Raw genomic sequence first — 27,923 nt, 5'->3', positions numbered from 1 at the left:
AGAATTTATTTCAAATTCATGCAATTCACTGCTGCAAGGACAACTTAGTTTTTGAAAGCTGTCCAAACATGAATTTACAGCATTTCTAAAGTTTACTTAGTACCATACAGGGTTCTGCAACAAATGGGAAATACCACTGCATGAACGTTATTGATGACCAACCATGAGCATTATCCAGTTACTTTCATTAGAGGATTGCGCAGTTTAGAAAACAGTTTGATCTTAAGAAAGCTCATAATTGAAAAAGTTAAGAAATACATGTACTTTTGTATAATGAAGTGCAAGGCTGATTAAGAAAATAAATAACAATGCAGAAACAATCTTGTTTGTATACATTTACATAAGTGCTTTCCTCTACTTTTAAAAGCAGTGACATGCAGTCAGCAATAAAATAACTCCAGGGCATGTAAGAAGGGGCCATGATTTCCAACTTTCCTTATGGTAAGGAAGGGGCCCAAACTGGACTCTCCAAAGCGACTTTGCTTGTTTCTCCTCAATGCTCATATATACTATCAACCAAATAAACAAGAGTGAGGTGGAGGCATTTGGGGCTTGCAGGCGGCATACACTTCCTTGGGTTCATACCTATAATTAGAACACAAGCAGCTTAATTTTGGCATCCTAATCATGACTGACTTCTCCCTTTTCCAGAACAATCCTGCTCCAAATGATACTGATTCATGATATATGGCTATCAGACATAATAACCAGAAAAACCCAACAGAATTAAGGTGGTAAGAGTAGTGCCTTCAGGCCAGAACAGGCTCCCCCTGGAATTGCTCTCCTTTTTTTGCCCAGTGATTCACGGAAACAAAGACAGTTGTTGTGATATATTGAAGTAAGTCTAACAGCTGAGGCCAGTTGAGCACAAATGACAGAAAGGAGCAGGATGTTTTAGGCACTTTCTTTATATCTATAACAAATATGATGAATATGGGCAACTTGTGCCTTAAACATGTATTTCCCTAAAGTAAACCTTGTCACTGCTAAGCCCCTGCTTTCTTTCACTGTCCTCTGAAGGAAGTTACACCATTCAGTTATTCTGTATCTGTCACCATGTCACAGATATGACTGTGGACAGCACATGCAAGCATTTTGATTAATACACTGGCAGTAGAATAATTAACTCTGCCACAAAGAACAAGCATCTTCAAAACAAAACCATGCATTTTTCAAAAAACAAAGGCAAGGAAAACAGTAAAAAATAAGGACAATAAAGGTGAATAACCATTAACTCCTTGATGATTTTTGGCACATTCTATATAGCCCATCTAACTCTATTTCTGAGTTAGACCATCTTGCTTAGAGCCTTTTCCTTAATAAATGTGGTACATTTCACTGATACTGTGTAATACTAGATGAAACTTACTCAATTTCTGTCACATTTTAGTGTGGAGTCTTGCAAACAGTATTGATCTAAGTTCAAATTTCAGGAGAAAAAAAATCAAATTTAGTTTGGATGGATTAATATATAGGTACCCTATTATCCCCTAACACTGCTACCTGGACCATAATTTTGCTCCCTTTAACACTGGCTTTTGATCAAACATCATAGTCAGGAATCTGTCACAAGCACACAGATACTGATTCTTAATTCAGAGTGGATACGATTAGGGTATTTCCTAATTTTCTAAGATTTATAAGTAAAAACTGTTGTATGGTCTATTAAAACTGTTCTCTTGAGAAAATGCCTTTCACAGTATTAAAATGTGGGCTTAAAGGCACGGATGGAGACATATAAATACCCAAAAAGGATGGTTCAATTGTTTTTCTTTTTTGGAAGAAAGAGTATCAATAGCTGACAGATGACCAAAGCATACAAGCCTTTTTCAAAATTAAAGGAAGGTGGACTTCAGAAATTGGAGGAAACATAGCAAATGCACTGTTATTCAAAGCAAAACAAGAAAGTGGAGAACTTGTGTTCATTTTATTACATTGACCAGTAAAACACATCACATTTGAGATCAGTTACAGACTGTATGCATTGTTAACACGCAAGGGACAGAACCAATTACAGAAGTGACTGAATGCAGAAGTCAATGCACTTTCAGAAGTCAAACTGTGGAAACTGTGCTATTAATTTCTTCTGGACAGAGCTTTTGTATCATTGTATATTTGCCTATCTTATTGTAGCAATATTCTAAGTTTAGTTAAGTAGTCTTCAAAATCGTATTTGGGGCATTATCTCCAGCTGGAATTTAATTTTTAAGTCAACAAATTGTCAGCATAGACTTTGGCATAATTAATTTTTGAATGCTTTTTGAGCATTTGTTTTTCATTCCACAGTGAGATTAATGCTTTCCATCCAAAACACAAAATAATCTGTTTCTAAACAAGATTTCCAGCACAGAAACAATTTCTCCAAGTGTGACATCAGAACATTAAAGTATACTAAAACTATATTCTCGGGATATACCATGTTAAAGGCATGCAAAAAATCCCTCAGTTTTTCAGTACTTGTAAGGCCACTTGGATCTACTCATTACAAAAACATACATTAATAATTTTGTTTGCTGTTAGTCTAAGTTAATATTCATCTTAGTAGTGAAACTCTGATTTCAATTATTAAAAAACAAATTATCCTGAGTTTCAGAATATCGAACAAGCATGAAAAAGATTCAGGAAATAGCTACATAATTTGTTTCCTCTTTTTCAGAAGCTATCTCTGCTCATACTTAACACAGTTTTCCCTAACAGTAAAACACACAGTTAGCAAGTTATGTGTTTACTTCTGAACCTACTTCTGATAAAAGCTGTTTATTCCAGAACTTGAAGCAGAGATGGTGAGTTCACTGCCTAAAGAACAGCAAATCAAAAGAGTCTTATTTTTCAAAGAAATTGACTGCCTGCTCCTGACTTCAAATTGAGCTGTGTATCCTGAAATACATTTGAAAATTGTATATATTTATTTATATATTTATACAAACTTGTAACTACCAAATGCCATATCTTTTTTGGTTATACTGAGTTTGGTCAGTACCAGACTTTTTTACTACAGGTGAAAGTTATTTTCAGACTCTGAATAGACAGTGCAAATTCAATATTTCATTATAAACAACGAAAATATACTACAGAATAATGATTATTTTTATGAGATACATACAATATGAAACCAATTGCTTTAGAAAGTACTAATTTTTAAAAATCCATTAAATTTTGATTTTATAAGACCTTGTAATCTTATCAAATTTTTAATTATTATGTTAAAATGCAGTATTATAATCACATTTCAGATACGTAGCTTTAATACCATCTTCCTATTTTTCTATGAAGAAACTGCTCTGAGATACTCTGATTTTCTACAAATCTTTAAAAGTGAAAGGTCCTTTAGTCAATTCCAGCAAAGTGCTCTGTGTGTCAAGTATGTTCTCTGCTTCACCTTAAAAAAAAAGGAAAAAGAAAAAAAGTGAAAAAAAAGAAAAAAAAGAAAAAAAAGAAAAAAACCAGAAAAAAACCCAGTAATTTTCCTCAGTCTTACAGCTAGAAAGCAAAGAAGGAAAAAAAACTTAAGAAACTGGTTTAGCCATTCTCGTTTGGGTCACATTAGCAAAATAGCAAGTCATAGCTATGTATTTTATAAATAAGCTGCTGTCAATATACCAGCAAAGTTGTCTCTAAGGAATTTTGGACTGGTGGGGTGATTAAGAATCTGAGAAGAAAGTGGATCAAACATTCACATGAAGGTGTACGTAAGCTTTAACATGTAAACTTGTACACAGTGTCACAGATGTACCATATTTGGGCACAATATTTCTTTGTGCCTCAGGACTAGCCTAAAAGGTGTCGGAATGTGGGCAGCACAGGACTTGAAGAAGCATTGCTCAAAGCCCACTGTCACAAAAAGCTTTGCTAAGACAGTTACCTAAATTTGAAGCATAGCAGGGAAAAGTTGTAAAGTGCAGAATGCTCTGGGTAAGGCTAGAATGAAAACATCTAGGACAGAGAATCCAAAAAACAAAGATACAGACTGAACATCATACATAGGTTGTGGTGGTATGATAGTGATATAAGAAGAGAGATGAAGATTAGGCAAAGAATGCATTTGTTTTGGCTGATGCCATTTGGCACAATGCCAACAACCTTGTTTACCTATGCCGTAAGTCTCAGCTTTATGATCCTTATAGCAGTGGTTTGAAACTGTATTTATGTGTGATCAGCCTGATTGAATATTGCAATGCAGTCAGGATTATGGTCATTCTATAAAACAGGTCTGAGCGCTGACATCTCCCAGCTGTATTTTTTGTAGTACTACAGTGCCTGGGACCACCAGTAATATCCAACACAGGCTATCACTCCCACAACATTAGTCAGTTGCATATAGCATCTGATTATGAAATAGCAAGAGGTCTTGGGGACAGAGATGTGGATAGACAAATCTCTATGCCTGTCCCTCACATGTACTAGAGGACATTGCCCCGCTGACTGCTCAGGACACAAGGACTCAGCTATCTAAATCTCAGAAAAGGCAGCCAGAGCTCCATTGCTGAGTGGAGAAGTTCAGTGCAATTAGAGACTGGCCATAAAATCTGTCCCCTCCTCTAATAATTTGTGTGGAAAACACCAGCAGTGTGTGCCTGGACTAGGAGGAAAAGCAAAACAGCAAGGCCAAGAACACAGAGAGCAGGTTGGTTCTTTGTGTCCTCAGAGGTTTAGAAAAGATAGTTAGACAGCGCTTCTGTAACCCTGACATACCCAAAAGATTAGGTCCTGATACAAAGCCCTGGAAACTTAGGACTTTCCAACAGCACAAGCAGAACTCAACAGGTATTTTCCCCCATGTCTTCAGTTTTGGGTTTTAATTAGTCGAAACTATAGAGCAGGAAAAAATACCCTTCCAATATTTCAGTGTGGAAGAATACTAAAATAATGAAATAATTTTTGGTTAAGTAGGCTAGAGACGGAAGAAAAAATTAACTGTAAGCAAGATAAGAAACAAAATGCCTAATGAAAGAGAAACAATGCAACTTTTCAGGGGTATAAAATGATGCCAAAGGATGAAAGGCAGAAGATGCAGACGTTATGTGATCAAGTTAGTTCAGATACAAAGTTCACCATGCAGCACAGAAATAACTGCAGATTATCTTAGGAGAGGGAATTGGCTATGAGGTAATATAACCAATATTACCTATTGATGATAGGTATACCCTGGAAGAAAGACTATTTAAAGAAAGAACAGTAAAGGGAATGGTGTATACAATCATTATTAGACCAGAGAGATTAAGCATGGCAAGCACCAACAGAATAGATAGACAAGCAGAGAAATGGTTGCAAAAGTGTGGGAGTGAACACGGGGAGAAGTTGAGTATTGAGAATAAGCATTGTGGCTGCAGGTCAATTGTGTCATAAAACCTTTTCTTCAACTATGTAATTTTAATCATAAAATAAAATTGAACTCCTGAACCTGATTTCCAGACCAGATTCATCCAGGCTATTCCACTTCCTTTTAATCTAGTGCTGATATTGGTAATTAGTTTAATTTCCTTTTCTGACTTGCCTTTATCCTATCCTGTAAGTAGGATCTGTAGACCCAAATCTCTCATGTCTTTTTACAAAGCTAAACAAATTAATCACTTTTTTTTCCTCTTGCAAGGCAGCTTGTCATTCCCTAATAGTTTTAGCTCTTCAGTATAATTACAGATTCTCTTTCCAGAAGTGATCTGAATTACATGTAAATTTTCACAGGAGTTATTATTTTCCTGTATCTTCCCATCTGCACTCTGTTTGTACTAAGGTTGTGAAATATGCATCCCTGGATATATTCAAAAACCTTTTGGAGATTTGCCTGGAAAATTGGCTATGGATGATCCTGTCTGAGCAGGGGACTTGGACCAGATAACCTTCAGAGATTCCTTCCAACCTTGACCATGCCGTGATACTAGGAAAACTCACTTGATGTTTCTAGACTTTGCTTAGCTGAATTTTATCACACTATTGGATTGTATTCATTCTATGATCACCAGCATTCAAGTTTTCTCTTTTTCTACCATTTCCATCTGATGAGCTCTGATGGTAGAAATCCCTATTAATCCCTAGTTTCTTGCTGACACTATCAAATTGAATCCCATTTTGTTGTCTAATTTCTTCAGAACATCAGGTCTTCTTGCACTGCAGTTTGTTTCTTCTCTGTTGATGAACTTAATCAGTTTTGTCACCCAAAGATTTGGTGAGGAGAACCTACTCATAATTTAAAATAGAAAGCAAATGAAGATCCAGACCAAATGTTAATATTGTTAAATAACCCTGCTGAAGCCTAACCTTCCTTTTCAAGCACAAAATTTGACATTATTTATTTACTCCCATGCTTACCTGTCTACCAATTTCCATGTCTTTCCATGTCTTTCATGCTAACTTAATCTTTAGGTAATACCCCATCAAATGCTTTCATGAGTTTATAATGGATCTACCACATTTCTTGTAGGGAAAAAAAAACTGAAAAAGACAGTTAGTTTGGCATATTCAATTTTATTTTCTGTTTGGTTCCACAGTTTCTTTTCTGCAAAACATTTTCACAAGCCTTGCATACTGCTGAAGTTCTCCTAATAGATCTGAAGGGCTGAAAATGACTTTTCTTATTCGGAAAGCAATAGGATACCGCATTGCTCCTTTTCAACCTATACAGGACCACATGGTACACAGTAAACACATTACATATAAATTCTAAATTCCAAGAGCTAATTCTGCTTTGTGTGTACTAATCCCCTTTTCAACACTTTTATTTCTAAGAACTACCCCTTCTTCCCTATGCTTAGCTGACTCTTCATATTAAAATCCAGGGAAGTTTGTTTAATGCTGTTGGGGAAATGGTCACAGGTATACAATCCTGAATCACCTAAATGTATTTGCACCTGCATGCAGCAGGAACTACAGCAGATTTTGTCTAATTAACCTACCGCTATTTTCCATGAAGCATACAGAGTTAGGAAATCTAAGTGTTAGATCTGGAGACTAAAGACTAAGTGCTGAAACAGATTTTTATTTTGTTTCAATATGGTTGTGCCAGTAGCAGAAAAGACAATTAGTTAGACTTAGTTAACTAAGTCAATTTGTGAAGGTGACAAGCCATGGCCTGATGCTGTTTTCACTTACAGTCAACACTCACTGAGCCAGTCTCCTTCACCAGAAATCAGTGTTAACTGCATCTCCATAACTGCATCTCCACTGCATCAGTTAAAAGCATCTCCATAAACTTCAACACAATGATGTATATAATTTAATCACATAGACAAGGGACAACTATGAGGCAAGACCCCACTTTCCAGCACTCACCTTTCTTGAGTCTTAGCAGCTCACTGCAGTAAGATCATCACCCAATGACTGTGTTAGATCATGAAGGTGAAAGGCCATGATACTTGTCACTATTCCTTTATATTGTAATCCCTAACTCTTTCCCCAGAAAACCAGCAGCAGAGTGGAATACAGAAAAAAATCACTACATCTGTAATTTCTCCCAAATATCAAATTCTTACATCAGCTGTGTTTATAACCTTAGCATTCAAATATTTTGAAACAAGAAGAGAAAATTACAGTGCTAAGTGAAAAGAAATGCTGTAAAAGTATACTGAGTACCCTTGACTAGCAAAATATCTGACTTCAACAGAAGGAAAAAAAAAAAGACATAATATTTTTATCAAAAAAAGTCAAATATCTATTACAAGATTTCTCCCAGCCATTAAAAAAAAACATAGCAGGTTATATGAAGCTTGGTTCTCCGTGAGAACAGGACTGACTTACATACCTTTAATCCTTTGCAACAGTGTCCCATAGTCCATATCATACTGATAGGAAAATACAAAGCATAAGGGGAGTATTGGCAGTAAAACTGCTGGGTTCTTCCTTTTTATTGCTCTGTGCAAGAAAAAAGAAAAAAAATATTTAGGATATTCAGCACATCAGCACTGTTACTCTAAGCTGACCTTTACTGTCTAGGACTTGTGTATCCTTCTAAAAATATCTAATCAAAGAGCAAGTCTTTATTTCCTCAGAAATATTTGTCTTCTGGTTGCCTTCTTTCTCAACCCAAGAGTATTTTAAAAATGCAATACTGATTTTTGAAAATATTAACAAATATGGGATTATCTAACTCATTTAGCATGCATGTGCAGTGCCATATACTCAGCCATTTGCCACACGTAAGAATGTAGATTCTATTTTCATTTCTAAATGCTACAGAGAACCCATAACACATAACGTGCATTTAATCTTCACTATATACACAAACCCACAAATATTTCCTATTTCCCTTTAAATGTGTTACAGCCCAAGAAAACATTATGAACCAAAAGTACTGTAGGGCAAGTTTTTCCCTATGCAATATAGCTTTATTAGCGAGGTTTCTTTTTCCCTTAGGTCAGTTGATTCAAATTTAAGTGAGTAGACTTCAGAACATGTCCACTTGTTCACTGCATTAAAAAAATCAAGATGGAGAATGTAGTACTCACTAATAGTTCATTAAATCTCAGTATAGACAAGAAAATAGTGTGGATTTTAAATACTCTCTCCTCTTCCACATACAACTTTTATTTTGCACTGGACTTTTTGTACCTCAGATATTTTATTGTCATTTTATTGTCAGCTCATATATCTGCCTTTAAATAAATCTGCAGTCCAGACATAACCAGAACACATTCAAAGCAGACAGAATTCAGAGTCCGTTTGTCATTTGATCAATCTCTGAGCAACTACTGGATAAAAATAACTACCTGTAATGCAAAACCAAGACCCAGCAAAATAGAAATATGTAATAATGTAATACACTTATATTTTCTGTTAGGCGATAAGCTTCATACCCAGTTGTTAAAATTACAGCAGTAAGTGTCAAAAAAATGTCCCAAAATATTTGAGAAATTCTGATGTCCAAGCAATCTGCATAGCTATTTGTCTCTCTCTCATCAGGTTCTGCAGTGCCAGTTGCCTTTCCAGCTAAAGAAGGGAGATAGGTTAAACAAATCTAAGTCATCCCTTTATTTTAAAGATTGACTTAATGTCTCAGTGGTCTATAAATCCAAAACACTAACTAAGAAGGCAATCTTTCATGGCTTTTGATTAAGACTGGCTTTCTTCAGTAATAGTTTCTACCAAAAAACATCTAGGTCAATTAGCAAATGCTTTTATGCAGAATCTTTCTAATTGTGCTTCTCAAGGTCCAGACAACCAAAACTGCAGTGTTAGGTTTCGAGTGGGACCCAAGTCTAAGCAGGACTCTCTAGATTAAGATTCTCTGACCTTCGCATTTCCATGCTGATTCATAGAGTACCTGCTTTCCCAATTAATTTTGCTTAATTCTAATTTAGTTGTAATAATTTTAGAGTCAATCTTAACACCTCTTTGTCCTTTGAGGATTTCTTCTTCCTCATGATGCCTCATAAAGCTAATAACTCTTCTGCAACACCAGTTACAAATATAGAAAAGCACTGTGAAGGCAACAGATTTTTTATAGATAATGAATATATATCAAAAGTCCATAAGGAAATACTTGTATATCTAAAATTTTAAAAAGTAAAAAAGTACAATATAGTCAATATATTCACATGTCCAAGAAGAACTTTCTATGGTACAAGAGAATAAAAAAGCAGACCATTAGATTTAATTTTTTTAGTTACATGCCCCATCTAAACCTACTGGTACATTTTTATTAAGTAAGGTAAATTCAGTATTTCTCAAAAGTTCCTCTCAACTATACAGAACATAAAAAAATTCCTTTTTAGAGGGATGAAAAAATAATCATTGTGCCTAAAATAAGCAGTCTGAAACCAAAGTGGAGAAGTTAGTTAACAGAACAATAAGTCTTCTTCACAGCAATGTTTGTAACTCATCTTGTGGGGAAAAAATTGAATACCTGTGTTTGTATGTCTAGGCTAGCTAACCAAGTTGGATGAGAAGTTCAACAAGGTACAGGAAACAGAATACCTGCTGCCTAAATGAGTGTATTCCAGGGAAGAAAGAACAAAGACTGAATTCAGAAAGTTCTCTTCTAATGAATCTCTAAAAGTAATTAAATATGTTCTTTTCTCCTGCTTTCTAATTCAAGAATAGTTTAAAGGATTTGTAATTACTTAAGGTTTCCACCCATTTATTCATCTCCATTACTATTGATTTAGCCTGAACAGAACAATTTCTGTTAAATTGTTACTAATTATTTCTTCAGACTACGTTCTTATTTACAAGTTCATTCAGTACCTAGATAGGCAGAAATAATTTTGAGACAGCATAATGAAAAAAGGACAGATCTAATTACATATAATTGTACACAGCAGGAAAAACAACATTCACTATAGTCTCACAGTACCATTTCATCTGTTTTTCTTTCCTCAATACTTTCATTGCAATTGTTGTTCTCACAAAAAATATCAACAGGCTTCACCTTTCTGATAGCCATAATTTTCAGATTGCTTTGTTTTGGTTTCCTTTTTTTCAGAAGAAGTAATTATATAATGGCTGAGAAACCACTTAATAAAATATCAAAATAATTAGATTTTATTTTGTCACCTACAAGACAGTTGGGAATTCTAAAATAAACAAGTACACTGCCAATTAATTACACCCATTTTGGTCCCAAATATCCTAAGCCTGGTAAATTGCTGAGGGCTAACGTGGTAAGATAAAATAATGACATGTAATATCCATTTAATGACTTTATTTTCATCTTCAGTGTGATTATAGGTGTAGTTTCCACATATGTGAAAAGTATTAAGGGATCCTTTGTTTGCCTATCAGCACAGATAAGGGCCTGTGCTTCCAAGATGCACAGTATTACCCTAAATGAGCTTCAATTTGAAGAAGCACATGATAAGGAAGCGGGACAAGGATATGCTGATGAAATATAGGTCTTGCTAAAAGGGAACAATGGAGAAGAAGAAAAACAGACAGTTTAACATGCACAGTGTTTAGAAAGAAGTAAGTATGGCACAAAAAGAAGGCTGTAAGTTCAAATTTACAAAAGTAAACTAAAGGATGCTAACATGATTTATTTAAATACAAATACACACACAAAAAAACCTCTGAAAAAACCCCAACAAAAAAAAACCCCTCACACTTGTTATACTTTGACAGCTCTTTAAAACCCAAGTGCTGAAAGAAAAAGATAAGTCACAAACAGTAAAGTCAAACAAACACCATGCTGCAGGAGACTGTCATATCAAATTCCAGAACCCCAAGGGTACTTTCATGTGTATCTACAAGTAGTTCATATAAATAACCTACGATAATTGAAAACAACTTGTTTTCTATAGTATAGACAGCAGCCAGATAACATTATCAAACATTTTTCATATTCTTTTCTAACTAGATCTTGTTTCTTTCACTTGAGTGAAACAACCCTCAACTTTCTCCATCAAAAACAAGTGGTGGAATGTAATGCATAGAAAAATGCCTGTAATTCCTTTTCTTTGAGCAACTTCTTCTATGTAGATGTAAAATTTAAACCAGATGAAACACAATACTGTATTTAAATTAATTTATTAAAAAATGCATTGAAGGGAAGTTTTAGAATTACGACTCTTAGAGATGAACATTCTCTTTGTGCATGGTGAAATGTGACAGCCCAGAAACAATAGTTTCAGAGGAATACTAATCCACAGAAGGCAGTAAAAAGCAGGTTTAGAGACATTTGGCTAAAAGAATAATTTAATTCTTGCTATTACTGAAGTTTTATGATATTACAATGAATAGTTTACAAGATCTATTTTGTCCATAAACGTATAATGTAGCATCAAGAAAGCCCTGAGATGAGTTGGGGATCCTAAGTAAGCAACAGTACTGATGCAGAGATTTGTAAACCAATTTTTATTTAGTCACAATTTATACAGAGAAAACTTAGTAGCAATACATGAATACATGCTCACCTTTGAACCTATGTGATTTTATGCCAAACCCAGGATTATGACTCTCAAATGCCAGAAGTTCCCTTTGTTCTGTCTGTACTCCTTTATTCCAAAAAAAGTATCTTCATGCTTTCCATTTCCAAGATCCATTTTGTTACTTCTCATAGTTTCATCTTGCAAAAGAAAAGACTACAGTGCTATAGCTGTTAGGCTTACAACAGGAATCTGAGTAATTAAGGGGTTTAGTCTAAGTGTTCTAAGTGTTCCAGGGCAATTCCACACTGACTCCACTGAATTTCAAACTCTCCTTAAGGAAAAGGAAAAACTGAGCAACAATTATGGCCAAAGTTGTCTTACTAAATACTGTTTCATCACATGACTTAAACTTACCAGAATAACTGTAGAAAAACCAGTTTGGAGTACACCTGAGCTCTTTTCAGAGAGCTCTTTTCAGGGAGCTCTGTAGCCACTGGGTAGCATAGCAGGGAACACCTCTCTGGCATATTCTGACAAAGCAGACAAAAGGCAGGGCACCTGCCTATCCTGTGCAATCAAATACTGCTTTAGCATGTCCAGACCTGACATCTGATCAGTTAAATAGGTTTAAAAGCAATGCTTGACTGTAAAAGAGTATATATCTTTAAATAAATTTTGGATGCTCTAAATGTCAAATGAAATGCCTACATGGGCACTCTGGGAACTCCTCTAAATGAATCTTTTAAAAATTAAAACAAATCATGTGCAATATCCTTATGCTTGTCCATTTAACATGCCAATCTTAAATGAATATCTGGAGCTTGAGTAGTTTTGAATGACCAAGATATCCTGATGTGATGGTCTTCAACTGGTGAACAACTAGATCACGGTAGACCTTAAGGCAAAAATCAGTGCCTTAAGTGACTGCCTTAAGGCAGTCAGGATTTGAAAAATATGTATATAGGAAAAGAATCAGGAGTCTACCACAAAAAATGACCCGAAATTAGATGAAAGAAAACCAAACCATGTTTGACTGCAGTTCAAATCAATATCCCATTTTCAGCTGTTAATTTCCTAGTAATTGTGTCTTATTTTCCTCCGCATGTGTTCTATTGAAAATGTCAGTCACACTGGGATAGTGAAAGACTTTTGATCTATTAACATGCAGATTTTATGAAAAACACCAAGTCCTACTGTCTTAGGACTTACATTACAATAATTTTTAAAATTACTTCTTTTCTCATTATGGCAGAACAGAGGTAAGAATTAAGAACAGTAGGTATTCATTTTTACTGCAAAACATTTTATAAAATTTTATCGGTAACAAGACAAAAAAAAAAGTATGTCATTCAGACAGAGTAGAGATGTACCAGAGTTGTAGCAGAGATGGGCTGTATTTTATTTAGGAAAGTCTTACTGATGGGAGAAGCTGATTATTGAGAAAACAAGCCACAGGTGCACATCACACATATCAGTTGAACAACCATTCACCATCCAAGTGCCATTGTCTTAGGGAACAAATTCTACTTCATTTTAAGTACACAAATGGCCCATCTACATAGCCATAAAAACTTCAATAGGAATGATTTACGTGACTATACTTGCACTAAAAACTACAGATAAAGGACCTGAAGTGTAGCTTTAGAACAGAAGGAAGAGAGATACTGTAATTTTCCTAGCCAGATTGCTGTGCATAGCACAAGAGAGCTGAAGCTGTAATGTGGATGCATGGGTGCACATCCCAGCATGCTTTTCAATTACTTGTATCCTGTAACAATCAGACCGTGATTTTATAGACACAGTTAATCTAATAATAAAAAGTGGCAATAGCAACTTCTATATTGGCAAAAAATATTGATTGCATATTTTTAAAAATTAAGTATAACATTTCAAAATAAATGGCTACTAGTAGCAAGTGGCATTTTAAAATTTATAATACTCTGAAGAGGGCCCAATTAGAAATAACTTTCCCATTTTTTCTTTAAATACAGCTAGTAGTTTCTCAACACTGTGTGAGCAACTGTAAGGGCTGATTGGGATTTTGAAGCCTGTCACACAGAAAGTGTTAGAGTGAAAGGAAATCGATATTCCAAAATGAATCATGACAGATGAAGAGAAGTGAGGCACAGGGAAAAAGGTCAGTTACTGTGAAACTGATAATGCTAATAAACTAGTCAGTGGTAACCATCCTTATCATTTCTACTGATTATTTTTCAGACTGCCACAATGATGTCAAACCACAGAAAAGAGCATTTATACCATCATTTAATTGATTAAAACCCAGTGGGAGAAAATTCTCATCTAAAATAATTTAATTGACTGTGACAACTTGCAAAAAAACCCCTCTCTGGATTACAAGTCACATCTTCACTAGACTAGAAATTTCTCATACTTTAGACTCTTCGCTTGTTTTCTCTCTTCCATGTGTAGATGGAATGGATGCTACTTTGGTTTTGTACCCCCAAATGGGATGGAAGGTGGTGTACAAATACTCAATAGAAATGAAAAGCAGAGCCAGTGCGAAATGCTCTCTTCTTCACTGCCCACATGTATTAAATATGATTTCAATGGTGGATTTTGTGTGAGTCTAAGTGTCTATGCAGAGGAAGACACAGTAATCACCCCTCAATAAAGAGTCAATTTGCAACCCAGTATGTTAATGGCTCTCCTGGGAGATACGCTCTTTTACCTAACCTATCTAAAATACTGGGCTGAACAAACATAGCTTGAGAGTAGTCATGGCAGTAAACCTATAGAGAACATATTTCCTGTCACTATCATTAAGACATAATTACACTGATGTCCTGGTAAACAGATATTTGGACAGGAAAGGTATTAACTACCTTATAAGAAATAATCAGGTAAACACCATCTCTACTTAAGTTCTAAAATCCAGTATATAAATCTAAGAAAACTGAAACTTGAAGAAACTTTTGGGATACCCTTACACTCATGTAAAAGAGCTCTCCAGTTTTGTCACAGGTTAATAGATCTGTTATAGGCCATGGCTACTCTGCCTACATTAGGTTATTTTCACTTACAGTTTTTCAGTGTTCAGACACTCTGAAAGCATTCTTTTAAAAAGTACTAACTTCTAACTTCTGAGGACTCAGAGCTGTAATGGAAAATAAGGCTTAAGTTATAAAAAAGTGACAATCACACATAAAAAAATCTGCAAATCCCTTCCAAAACATGTATGGAAGGTAGTGCAGATAACACAGCTACATGTGGCATTTCATCAGTAGATGCAACATTAAAAGCTCACATGACTTATCCTTGGTGTCCTTCTTTCTAAATAATAGGTAAAACAAGAAGCTGCTGCAAATGGTTCTTTGGCAAAATTAAATGAAAAATAGAATAGTGACACCTATCTCTACAACTCCATTGTAAGCCACCAGGGTGCAATACAGAGATGACAACTTAAAATAATTAGGCAGTGTCTGCTTGGTTCTGTGACCAGCATGCCCACAGACATCTCAGGAAATGGGCCTCTAGATCAAACAGTTAAAATAAATTAGACCTAAATGTTTTATCCTGCTGCTTCAAACCTTGTTTGCAGATATTTTTCACATCAAGTACACAGAGCAATTAAAATTACTAGCACCGCAAGAAACTGCACTTTAAAAAGAAAACGTAAAGCTTCCCCATGCAAAGACAGATTATAAATTATTTACAAGCAAAAAGTTATCAGAAAAAAAAAAAAAAAAAGGATCTCACAATATTAGCCACAAGCCAGAATGTAAACTTCACTGAACAAAAATCACACAGAATCAGAACATATTCTGAGTTGGAAGGGACCTACCAGGATCGAGTCCCAGCCCTTAACTGAATGGTCATGGATTGAACCCCTGACCTTCGTGTTATTAGCACCAAATCCTTTATATTCCTTTTGTTGTCCATAAGGTACTGAAATTATACTCTTTATAAAGAAGAAATAATATCAAAAGCCCTTCAATCCATGTGAGATTTTGTTCTGACAGACTCAATCTAGTGGGCAAAGCATTAAGTTAAAATTTCTTAGCAGTAACCCAGCATTCTTATTTTTCTTCTGTGTGGCTTTTAGGCAACGAACATGCAACAGAGTGCAGAAGGGCATCCACCATCTGCATTTAATAATCGTATCAACAAAAGTAAGTGAAGTTTTAAGGTACTGTTACCAGTGTTCAGAATTCTCAGAAGTTTTGTACAAGCTTTATAGAGACAAACCAAAGACATTGAATAGCCAGTTATGTAAAAAGGTATCAATGTTGAAGGAATAGTAAAGTAGATCAAGACATATAAAAAAAAGAGTTGATGTTACAATATCAAGTAATTTCAATATCTAACTAAGAGTTGAATAAGAGCTTCCCCCAACCCCCCCAAACTTAACATTCAGGAAATATTATTTCATAGAAAGCAAGTAAAAGACTAAATTTTTCTTCAATGGACTTAACAAAAGACTAAAATGATAGGTTTGCTCTATTAAGAGGAAAGGAACTATGGTAAATTTGTTTTGTCACAGGAAGCAGCTTCAGAAGGCATTTTTTCTTTGAAGTCAGTTAAATTCCTCCAGCAAAATGAGACTAAACATATAAAGGTAAGCTGGAGCTGCACTTCCAAGCAAGACAAAATTTGCAAGCTGTATTCATAATGATATGTACTAGTCACATATATTCCCCCCAAAAAATGCTGCTATAATTGATTCAACCGAATAAATTTAATTAATATTTGTCTCGCTACTAGTGCAGCAACCAGTCTGTTTTGCATCTTTTGCTGGTAGTCGTTACATATTAGAAATAGGTATTAAAATCTGCTCTTTGTTAACCACTTCATTTGTTTCTTCACAGTGATCAGGCAGAGTATACAATCTGTCAGCTAATACCAACCAAACTGGCTTTTTTCCTGCAAGACAGATGGTTCTAATCTTCCTCAGTACAGGTATCATTTATCTTGTTCTGTTCCATTTGATGAGCAGAAACTAATAAGGATATAGAATTGTTACCAGAGAGCATTTATTTCCCAGAATTAAGCACAGATCACCCAAGGGTACAATTTATGTAAGGCTTCAAGACAAACGCATTAGTGATGTCGTAAGCGCTACTAGTATCTTGTCAATAGAAAACAAATCTAGCTATTTCCCACCCCAAAGGGAAACAGATGGTAGTAATCAGGAAAGGCAAAACTTGCTTACATTTTACTTCACGGGAAAGAACAGGAACAATTGGTTTCATTTTACTAGAACTAAAAAAAAGTCCTTTTGACTAAATTTCACTGAAAGCTTTGGGGAGGAAAAGGTTAGGGATTTACAAGACCCTGAAGAAAATGATTCAGTGTCTGAGACATGAGGAGAAATTATATTTTTCAGGTATCATCATAGAGGTGGTTGATCTTTTGTTAACAAAGATAAGGTGACAAATCTGTAGTTGGAAAATGTCATCACAAAAAATTTCATTAGGTTCAGGAAGAACTGCAGAAATCTGTGTCAATACTTTCCTTTTTTTACCAATGAAAGAGAAGAAGAATGAAAAAAAAATTCTTGTTCAGAAACTCACTGACATTTTAACATTAGCCATTTCTCCTGCCAAGAGTCAAAACATAGCACACATGTGCATTTTAAGCACCATTTAATTTTAAGATCAATTGATAAATAATTGATTGCATTTTGACTGAGTAATGGGTTAATTTAATTTATTAAGAAAAAAAACAAAACAAAACAAAACAACAGAACCCCAAAATTGTATTTGTAAATATTATCCTCTTTAAATGAAAGATATGTCATCTCCCCCCTGCCCTTACTCATACCTCTCTTTTTCATTTCTACTTATAGCTCATTACTCAAAGAGAGTCCCAGAATAAAGGATCAGGACATGTGCAAGATATAAGTCCCTACCAAGAACAAACAATTGGCTTATGAGGTGCAGGGCCAGGAGTTGGACATGATGATCCTGATGGCTCTATTTCACTCAGCATATTCTGATTCTATGAATTCCTTGTACATGTTTAAGATTGAGTACTAAGACTGAGCCTACTAGGTATCAAAAAGACTTCAATGTTTCTGTTTTTCAAAAGTATCGGCTTTCCTCATCCAATTTCCATTAACACTTTGTATTTGTCTTTAAGAATGTGATCCAGTGTCTAGTTTCTAATAAAACCTCTACTGATCTATCTTATCTGTACATTCTTAATATATTTTTAATTCTAAGGAATTTAAAGCTAACTGAGAAGAGGAAGTCAGAGGAGACTCATGAGCTCTCTGATAAATAAATCAGGTTTTCCTCATCTCTCACTCAGAAGATTCTCAGTATCTGTAGTAAAGAAAGTCCAGCAAAGTGCTATGTGTAGAATCCATGGTTCAGTTCAAATATCACAAAACCAATAACTTAAGGAAGGTGTACATACATTATCTTCTTAATGTACATACATTATCTTCTTAAATATGCAAATACTGCTTGTACTTTATCTCTGCTAAATGTGTCATCTCATTTTTCACTTGAAGATATGTTTAAAATGCTTCAGTTGTCTCTTTTACTATATATCCTGTCACATATTACCATAGCAACTTCACTAGAAGTTTCTTGAGAAGTAAGAACTTCAAAAACCACTAGAGGGTTACCTAGATTATCAAACAGAATCCAATAAGAAACAAACTTAAAACTGCTGCTGGAAGGTTCAAACTTATTTTTTACTAGGCAAACACACATGTTACGACTCTGTATATTTTCAAAAAGACATTGAGGTGAAAAGCAAACAACAGTAATAAACAGCTGTAACTGAAGTTACAACATCTTGTTTTGAGATACACATGAGTGTCTGGATATAAACTAAAATGTAGTCCTGTTCCATCTCTTATAATAGATCTATATTTTTAAATTGTTTTTATATCTTTATTTCAGAAAAAAAGGAAAATATAATTTAGTCAAAAGATATGGCCAATTAATAAGCATCTACGGGGTACTTCTATATTTTAATTTCAGATTTAAGGACAAATTGCTAAACATGAAGAGAAAACTGCCTTGTTATTTTCATTTATTGCCATTCAAAGCAAACCTCTTAAGGCAATACAATCCTGGCAGGAAGGTAAAGCAATCATGCTATGGTCTGCCCCTAACCAAGAGCTGAGAGTGTAGAGGAAAGAAACCATACGATATTAAGTTGCATTTATCTATGGTTTCAGTGAGTTTTTGGTATTTTTCTCCAAAACCAGATACTTTTTTTACACATCTTTTGTAACTTTAAATTACATTCCAATGATATTAATATTGACACATTAGTATATATGATGAAATAATATTCCAAAGCATTTTCTTACAAAACTGAGAGCTTTAGTGCCATTTGTAGATATACCAAACACTCACCAGCAGTTTCACTTCAAGCTGATTTGTGAATGCATGCGACATGGTTTTGTGCATACAGTGTGCAATGCATTCATGTTTCTTCACAGGCATGAGCTGAAGAACAGATGAAAGCACAGAACACTTGAATGCCATTTTCAGAAGTAGAAATCTTACGATTTATAATTTGAATGAACTAAATAAGATTTTTTTTCTGCAAGAGATAAATATGTTTGGCATTTCCATGTTGTGTCAAAAGAAAATTCCACTTACAGGAGAAAATGCTGTATAATTTGTATCTATGCAAAAGCAGACTACACCTTTCTGAACTAGAGGATGAGTTTCCCTAGCAATGTTTTATACTATCTGCCCACTTACTCCACAATTTTAACTAACTGAGGAAGAAATGCCTTTATTAATTTGCATCACTGCCAGAACTTCAAAAGAAGCTCTTAAAACAAAGCACAAAGGTGGGGGTGGGGGGGGGGGGGGGGGGGGGGGCGGGGAAAGGGAAAGACCTGAAAGAGAAGTGGAAAAGACAAGAAAAGACAAGAAAAGACAGAAAAGGAAAGAAAAGAAAAGGAAAGGAAAGGAAAGGAAAGAAAAGAAAAGAAAAGAAAAGAAAAGAAAAGAAAAGAAAAGAAAAGAAAAGAAAAGAAAAGAAAAGAAAAGAAAAGAAAAGAAAAGAAAAGAAAAGAAAAGAAAAGAGAAAAGAAAAAAGTATAAAAGTATCCACTGAGATACAGAACTATAGAAGATTTTTCATACCGCCATCTGGTCCTAATTAAAATAGAATAATGTAATTTTATCATGACTCAAAATAAACCTAGATGATGTTATGGACCCCAAAAGAAAGAAAATATTTTAAAGAACCAAGGAAAGATTGCTATGGATTTTCAGGAAAAAAAAAGAAAAAAAGAAAAAGAAAAAAAGTATTACCACTGCATTGTCGAAACACAGAAAAATAAGCCCTTACTTTTCTAGATTTAATTGATCTTGACTTTTTTTTAACCAAGAAGTATAGAATCTTTTCCATGCCTGCACAGGAGGAACAGGGAGCAAGTCTATAAACTCTCAAAGACTAACTGCTATGAAAGCAGATCTATTACTGTTTCCTGGCTATCCGATATTACCTGGGGAAAAGAATGCACTTTAGAGTCCAACATAATAAAATAGGAAGAGAGGAGGGACCACAGCAGACTGGGATTGAGACTATCCAGAGATTCATGCTGTAGACAGGTTATAATAAAACACTTTTATTATTGGTAAATACAAGATCTGTCAGAAGTATATTATTCTTCTAGCATGTATATTTTCTTACAAGTTTAGTGGCTCCCATCAAAGATTAATTTGGGGGACTGTATTGACTTCTGAAAGCAATGATGCTTTCCCACTGAGAAGACCATCTTTTTGTCTGGTAAGAAATCCTCCTGCTAGGAAGGAAAAAAAACCCCAAAAGTCTACCAAAAAACCCCTCCAAATCACTCTGACTGCAACCCCCAAAAACCAATAAAACAATGACATGCCCTAAGCACTAACTAGTTTCTTTTTTTTCCAGCACTGTCCAGCACAGTGATTCTTGGCTCCTCCTGTATAAGTTGTTCTTAAAAGCTACACTTTTAAGAATTTCAATCCTCCAATCTGACCCTGAAAGACTGGCAGAGCTGACCTGCTGTAATCTCAAAGCAATACTTTTTAAATGTGTTTTGCTTAAATAATGGTTATAACCTTTTACTGAAATTTCTGATTTCAACTGACTTATGTATATGTTAATGCTGGGTATATAATTATACATACAGTGTAGGAGAAATGTATCTGCTAATACAGCAATATCTATTACAAAACTTCCAAAATATACAGGAGATCGAACAATTCTTTTTCAGGTAAATTATTCCCACAAACAAAATTTTTGCTTTGTTTTTGCACTCTGACAGGCAGGGCACATGGAGGCTTTAATTCTCAATTCCCTTCTCTATCCCTTGTGATGTTATTTCTGTATCATTATCACTTAACATATTTCTTAAGTCTGTCTGACAGCTGTCAGTTAAAAGTTAGACCAAGTCACATCTCGTTTCAACAGATTGCTGCTGTGCATGTGGTGCTCAGTACGAGTGCAGATATCAAGCAGTAACTGCTCATAATTCTTAGTCTGGGAAGAAAGAGAGGTAAGAAAGTCCTCCCTCACAGGATCCACAAAATATAGTGAGCCACAGCCTGCTTCTGTGGGTGTTAGAGAATCATAAAATAACTTGGGTTCAACCTCAGCAGTCTTACTCAGAACAGCTGTGTGATCAGACCAGGAGACTAGGCTGCTGAGGGCTTTTATCCTGCCAGGTCCTGAAAACCTCCTAAGATGGAAGCATCACTGAGCATATGCTCCACTGCTGGATTGGTCTTTCAGGGGAAAAGGTTTCTCTTTGCACTCAGTCTGTACTGCTCCCCAAATCCTGTTTTAGTGTATACTCATTACCTCTTGCACTTTCTGGCTATACTTTTTTGATTACTCACAGTTGGTGGGGGGCTGCCCTCAGATCTTGCTCCCCAGAAAGCATCTCATTCTAGGCTCACTTGGCCTCCTTGCAAGAAATGCTCCAGCCCTTGGCCATCTTGGTAGTCTGCTGCAAAAGCTGCTCTTTTTCAGCTACACTATTCTTGCACTGGGGAAGAAGGGGGGTAAAAAGTGGATGCAGTATTTAAATGGGTTTAACAAAGCACTGAACAGAAGACAACAGAAAATTTTGTCAACCTACTGGCTTTACTACAGCTTAAAAAGCCCTCATTTGTCCTTTTGACTCTCTCTTCTGTCAGGGTATACTGCTGACTTGTGCCCTATTGCTGTCTTCCAGTGTCCCCTGCATCTCTACAGAATTGCTTCAATTTTTCAGCTCTCAGTCTGTGTTGTGGCCAAGAACACTTAGCTGACACTTAAATCATGTCAGCTTTCCTGAACTCCTTTATCCTTCAAAGCTCCTATGGCACCTTGCCTACCAGTTTCCCAAGCAAGATGAAATCCTCTCTCCCAATGTCCAGGGTCTGCAACTCATCTTGCTACAATCAAGTCTGACTGTAATATTGCAGTTCTCCCTCATTTGTAAATAACAAATTCAGCTGTGCATGATGGCCCTTGGATGGCCCATCTACTACATACACACCTGTATCAAGCACTTATTCCTCACATTTCGCAGAAATGTACTCAATTGTTTATGTCTTCCTATTTATGGCAGATTTTCAGCAGATATTCAGTAGATTTTAGGGAGACTACAGTCTCATGAGAATCAGTTAGTAATCCAGAGACTTTCTTCAGTTGTTTAAAAGAACAACTTGTTGTTTCTTCATGTATTTTGTCACTCTGATTGGTGACCTGCAGCATCCTCCCTCCATAGGGTCATGTTTTGTGGACTCTCCTTTGACCTTAACTCACAAGCTACACCTTCTCTTCATGGGCATCACTACTACTTGTCTTTCCTTCCGGTCTTTCCTGAAGAGCTAGCACCTCTCTGTTAAGAGATTTCAAGTTACATGAGCTGTCCTACCATATCTGTTATTCCCATGATGTTGCAGTACTGTGACCATAGACAGCTCTTGTTCTTTGTGCTTGTTTCTCAGGCAGCTGTGTACATCTGTGCTTGAGCATGTACAGGCTTCCTTCCTCCAGAACCATCAACACTGCAGAAAATCCCAGCACGCTGTCTCATAAAAGCTTCTGCCCGGACTAGATACATTATAGGCTGCTTTATTTAGTACCTGCTACAACAGCCGAATGCTCTTATTGTGCTGCTGTAGTAGAAACACCTTTTTTTTAGGATGGCAAAATGTGATTAATTTTTTGGTTTGGAAATGAAAACACAGTGGTTTTTCATTTCCTGGGGTTTGATGCTTTTTTTTTTTCCAAACCAAAGTAATGTGCTATGCAATAGCTTAGAGAATTCTTTGTGCTCCATTTACTACCATTTACTACCCTATTTACTTCACTTCTCTAAGCAGGCCCTTATGCAACACAATTGTCTCTTCCATTCTCTGCCTCTGAATCAGTGCTTCTCTCCTCAGTGCTTTTTTGTAAAGTTTTCCCAGAAATGCATCTAGGTGAAAACTTCAATGGCTTGACAACATCAAGAGACACACTTAAACCCTAGATCTGATTGTTATACATAAAGATATTAAAACAAATCAGTCTTTTCATCCATGCCTTTCCATCTATCATCTCGTAATAGAGAAAAGAGTGATACAACAGAATACAAAGTAGCCATCAATTCACATCTCATTATTAATGATGAAGCTAATATGAGAAAGAGTAAAAAAGGTCAGTCAATAAAGAATTCAGTGTCTCACCAATTATTTGTGGAGTTCCAACGAAAAAAATTCTTCTAATTAAGTAATAGAACACTTATACACTGAGATATACCTGAAAACAGTCATGAAGGATTTTAAATGCTACTAGAACCTAATTTTTTTAGTTGTATGGACTAGAAACCACTGCTTACTATGCAGTATTATTCCTATACACATCAAGATATCTTCATGTAATTCAACTCTTATAATATCACTGGAAAAATAACCAAAAATCCTGTTATTAAAACAAAATCTCAGCTTTCTCCTCTGTAGGGCCACCTTTCAAGTAGTGCAGACATGCTATATGCAGGAAAACTGGGATATTAATCAGTTTTCCCTGAGTAGTGTTTCCCAAGGAAAGAAAGAAAAAGCAACTTTTTAGAGCCAAACAGCAGGACATAAACGAAAATCTAACTGGTGAAGAAGAGTGGAGTGTTACAGGAGGGACTGGCGTAGTACTGACTTGGTGGGGTTCTGTTCAAAACTAAAGAAAGCATCTTTGATTCCTCCGTATGTATTAGGCAATCTGGCTAAAATTTGGTGGGAGAACTTAGGCTTTTTTATATGTGGTCCCTAAATTAAAAGCCTTTTAAATTGTGCTTAGAATGTCTTTTACACTGCAAAAACACTACTTTGAGATGCAAAGTTAGTAAGCTCTGCTTTATGCAATCCTAGAATCAAATTCATTAGCAGTAAATTAAAATTTTTATCTGTACTGTGCTGTGATCTTCTACCATGATTTTGCTTCTTATCATTCTAAATAACACTACACAGAGTATACAAGATTATTTTTGTATTTTTAATATTATTTGAAGACAATATACTTGCATTATGCACTAACCAAACTTAAGTCTCTCTCATCACAATAAAGTCTTTAGGAAGTATCTTCAAGATATCTTCACAGTATGTGAAGCCAGACAATTTCTTATTTAAAAAGCAACCTGTCAGGGTTCTTGACACCTGGTTCTAGACAGTAAGGTCACTGCCTAGAAATATTTAAAGTGTTCTGATCCATATTGAGGAAAGCATAATCAGTCACAAATATCTCTGCATTCTTACTTGCCACTTTCAGATATGCATCTTTTTCCAGGCTGCCTTGTACATCTCAAAATGGCTTTCTTAATAAATAGTTATTGCAATAGCTTTCTTAAGGTATATATTTGGGGTGTTAAAAAAAAAAAAAGACAAGGAATAAAAGCCTCACTAGAACAGAAAGTACAGAACACAGCACTTTGACTAAAGAAATATATGCAATTCCCACATTTAATTGTGTTAAGAGGACACACAGAACTCATAAAAAAAAAAAAAGAATCTGCTGTAACTGCTCTGTGGCCTGGAGCAGAGACATGCTCTAGCCTATTCAGCCTCACTAAAAGCACTCTGCAAGGCCATATACTAGTCTTGAGCTGTAGATCTGAGATATTAAAGTGTTTGAAAATAATTTTGCAAACTACACTTAAAGGAGCAGGCTCATGATAAAAACAAAGCCTCAACAAACTTCTACCACAAACAGTCTCCACTTGACACAGACTGGTATTTCATTCTGGAGCCACACAAAGACAATACAAACAACTAGCAAGTCCTTCAACATCAAGGCAAACAGCTGAGGTTTTATTGTGCTTCCAAAAAGCATTAAGATACAATTTACAAGGTCACAATCCCTCCTTTTCAGAGCTATCCCAAGAAAGATATAAAGAAAAAAACCCATGCACGACATCTTTTAATATTGTCTTATGCTAAAGTAGTCAAGTTGGTTTGGCTGTCCAGCACATATCAGAATGACTCTAAAACTGGCTGAGCTTTAGCATGCACCAAAGTTTGTGATTTGGAGGAGTCTTTATCATCTTCTATCATGTTATTGTCTTATTTTTGCAACTGTCTCTTTCAAACCTACAATCCTCCACATGAAGTAAGTCAATCACTAAACAGCTTTGTATTTTCTCTCAGAGGAGAGCATACACCTATTTAGGATTTTTTTCTTTTTTTTTTTAAAAAAAAGTGTTCTGTCACAGAAATTAATAGCAAAAAAATCTTGTTCCAAGCACTTTACAGTAATGTTATGATACTTGTTCATCTGCAAGGAGCAGGAGAAACTTTACAGTTCTGACTCTTTCACCAATACCTACTGTGCTTCATTCCAGGTCTACCCAAAGAGTAACTAGCTCGTTTCTGTGCACTGTCACACCATCACTGCTGGTAGGGAAAGCATTCTAGGTAAAACAATTTTGATGACTTCTTAAACCACATCAATTAGCTTGGAGTGACAATTTTCCCCTATTCCTTTAACATCTTAATCTTGGGACACTTTAAGAACGTTCAGAAGCTATGAAAAGCTCCGAGGAGTTTGGATTCCACATGTTGGTTTGGGGTCAATTTACATTTAAAACAAATCACTATTTTTGAATATCTTATAGTAAGTACATCATATTGCTTCAAGTATAAGCTTCTATTTTATTGATAAATGTTATGGTTTTCAGAGAAAGATGGGTGAACTGATAGCATCCAAGTCCCAGTATTTCACCCTAAGAATATATAAATGCTTTAAGTTAAGCTATTTCATTCTGGTCCTAGCATGACTTAACTTCTCCAAGCATTTCCAGTCACAATTTTGTCTAAAGCAAATAAATCAGGTTATATAATTTTCTACAAATAGCTTGAAAGTCTAGCAGTAAACTCCACGTCACACGTTTTAGTCACATATGAAAAAGAAAAATGGTTGTCTTCCTTCTTCCCTACACTCTCCCCAAGTTTGAAGCGGGGCTACATTCTTCCATCCCCTAATGACATGAAATTTAGTTTTCTTCCCTGCCCCCAGTGAATCTTTTGCACCCAATTCAACTGTACACTTCATGTGTTTTCAAAAGATGGGGGGTTTCCAACATGGCAGGTGTGTCTGCAAACACAGTAGGAATGAGATATGATCAGGTGTTTGTAGTGCTAGAAAGAAATATACTATTCTCACCATAACTATTGTCAAAAAGAAGAAATACGGTAAAGGGGAAGTTCCTGAAGAACAACTTGCAAAAATTTTATATGTAATTTTGAAAGGGCATTTTTGTAACTGCCTTCAAAGTCTGTTTTTTATAAATGCCTGAGCATTTGAGCTAGAACTAGCCAAGGCAAAGACTGGCATTTGAAGTCTGCAGCTACCTCTACAAATGTTAGCTTGAATTCAAACTCTTTCCTCAACTTTATTTACCCAACAGAGAAGCAGTTTGTGAAGCAAGCTTCCACTATAATTTCACTATCAATCTGTCAAACTGAAAACCTTCCTGTTATTTGGATTTCCAAAAACCCTGGGGATGGGAGGAGCACCTCTCTGCAGGAGGAAAAAAACCAAAATTTGTACACAAAACTTGTGTTTGTATCTAAGAAACATGTAACACAGCACAGACAGAAAATCATGTCTACAAGTCACGCAAAAATGTTGCTCTTCTTTGAACACTTAAGAGTTATCCACTGTTTTATTATATAATCTTTCCTTATGCTATCTTTCTTCTTCTTAGACCCAGGTCACCTTCAGAGTTTACTTGAGATCCTGCAAAACCTACTACTGCACACTGCCTTATAAACTAGAATATGCCATCTACTGGCAATTTAGTAAATTGAAAGTTTATACATCACTACTTCAAACATTCTAAAAATTTTACCCGTGCTCAATTTAAATGCAAAACTAAAGGAATGAACTCCAGCTAAATCCTTCAGACTGCATTCCAGCACTTGGCATATAAATATTATGAGTAAGTTACAAGATATTTAACAATAAATCAGAAAACTAGTACTATACTGTAGGTCTGTTCAGCACAACTTTCTGAACCCTAATCAAACCAGTTTTCCTTCTTCTCTGCTGTCATTTTCTTATTTTATGAGAGGGAATAAAACATCCACATGCCCTAATCTGAGTTTTCTAGAAAAATTCAGCTGTAGTTACCTTATTGAACTTAAAGAAAGAACTGTGTAAAAGATTTTTTAATAGTGGGACAGTTTAAACATATTTAACTCACATATTTTAAGCGTATAAGATCCATGTTTTAGCAACTCCATTATAACAGATTTACTTTAACATATACATGTTTCTTAACGCTGCCGTGTTACAGTGCAGTAACACAGCTCAACTTCAGCATAAATGTACTTTTCCAAGTAGGTTTCCAAAACTGTTTTGTTTGGCTACTTTGAAGACAATTTGCACTTCTACAATATGTTAAGACAGACTGTTGAGGAAGTCCTTTGACACAGAGAACAGGTGCTTTACACACCTGAACCTGCTGCACTAGGTAACCACACATGAACTGGCAGAGCACGTAAATGGAGCACCTTTAACCCTGGGAGGACGGCAAAACTCAGCAGGTGAAGCTGCCAGTCCAGCCGTGGGCAGGCAGTGGGAGAGCTTCCCCCGCACCGCAGCCGGCCTCTCTGTAACCTGGAGCCGCATAAACTCCTGCTGCCCTTTCAGGCTGTCGTTCATGGCCTTCGAGAAGACGAACCCCAT

The 27,923-nt window shown here is 35.7% G+C and overlaps 1 protein-coding gene across 1 annotated transcript; it reads right to left on the bottom strand.

Annotated features, from left to right (window-relative positions):
• On the bottom strand, positions 1-27,923 carry PLGRKT (plasminogen receptor with a C-terminal lysine). The gene is given in 5 exon segments (XM_038125630.1): positions 1-3,379; positions 7,736-7,845; positions 8,787-8,815; positions 8,818-8,919; positions 27,855-27,923. Coding segments are annotated over 5 exon segments (432 nt in total). The 3' UTR covers positions 1-3,257.

The sequence above is a fragment of the Motacilla alba genome, chromosome Z (genome assembly GCF_015832195.1).
Source record: "Motacilla alba alba isolate MOTALB_02 chromosome Z, Motacilla_alba_V1.0_pri, whole genome shotgun sequence".
Classification (NCBI taxonomy): domain Eukaryota; kingdom Metazoa; phylum Chordata; class Aves; order Passeriformes; family Motacillidae; genus Motacilla; species Motacilla alba.
This window is presented reverse-complemented; position numbering and strand designations above follow the sequence as displayed.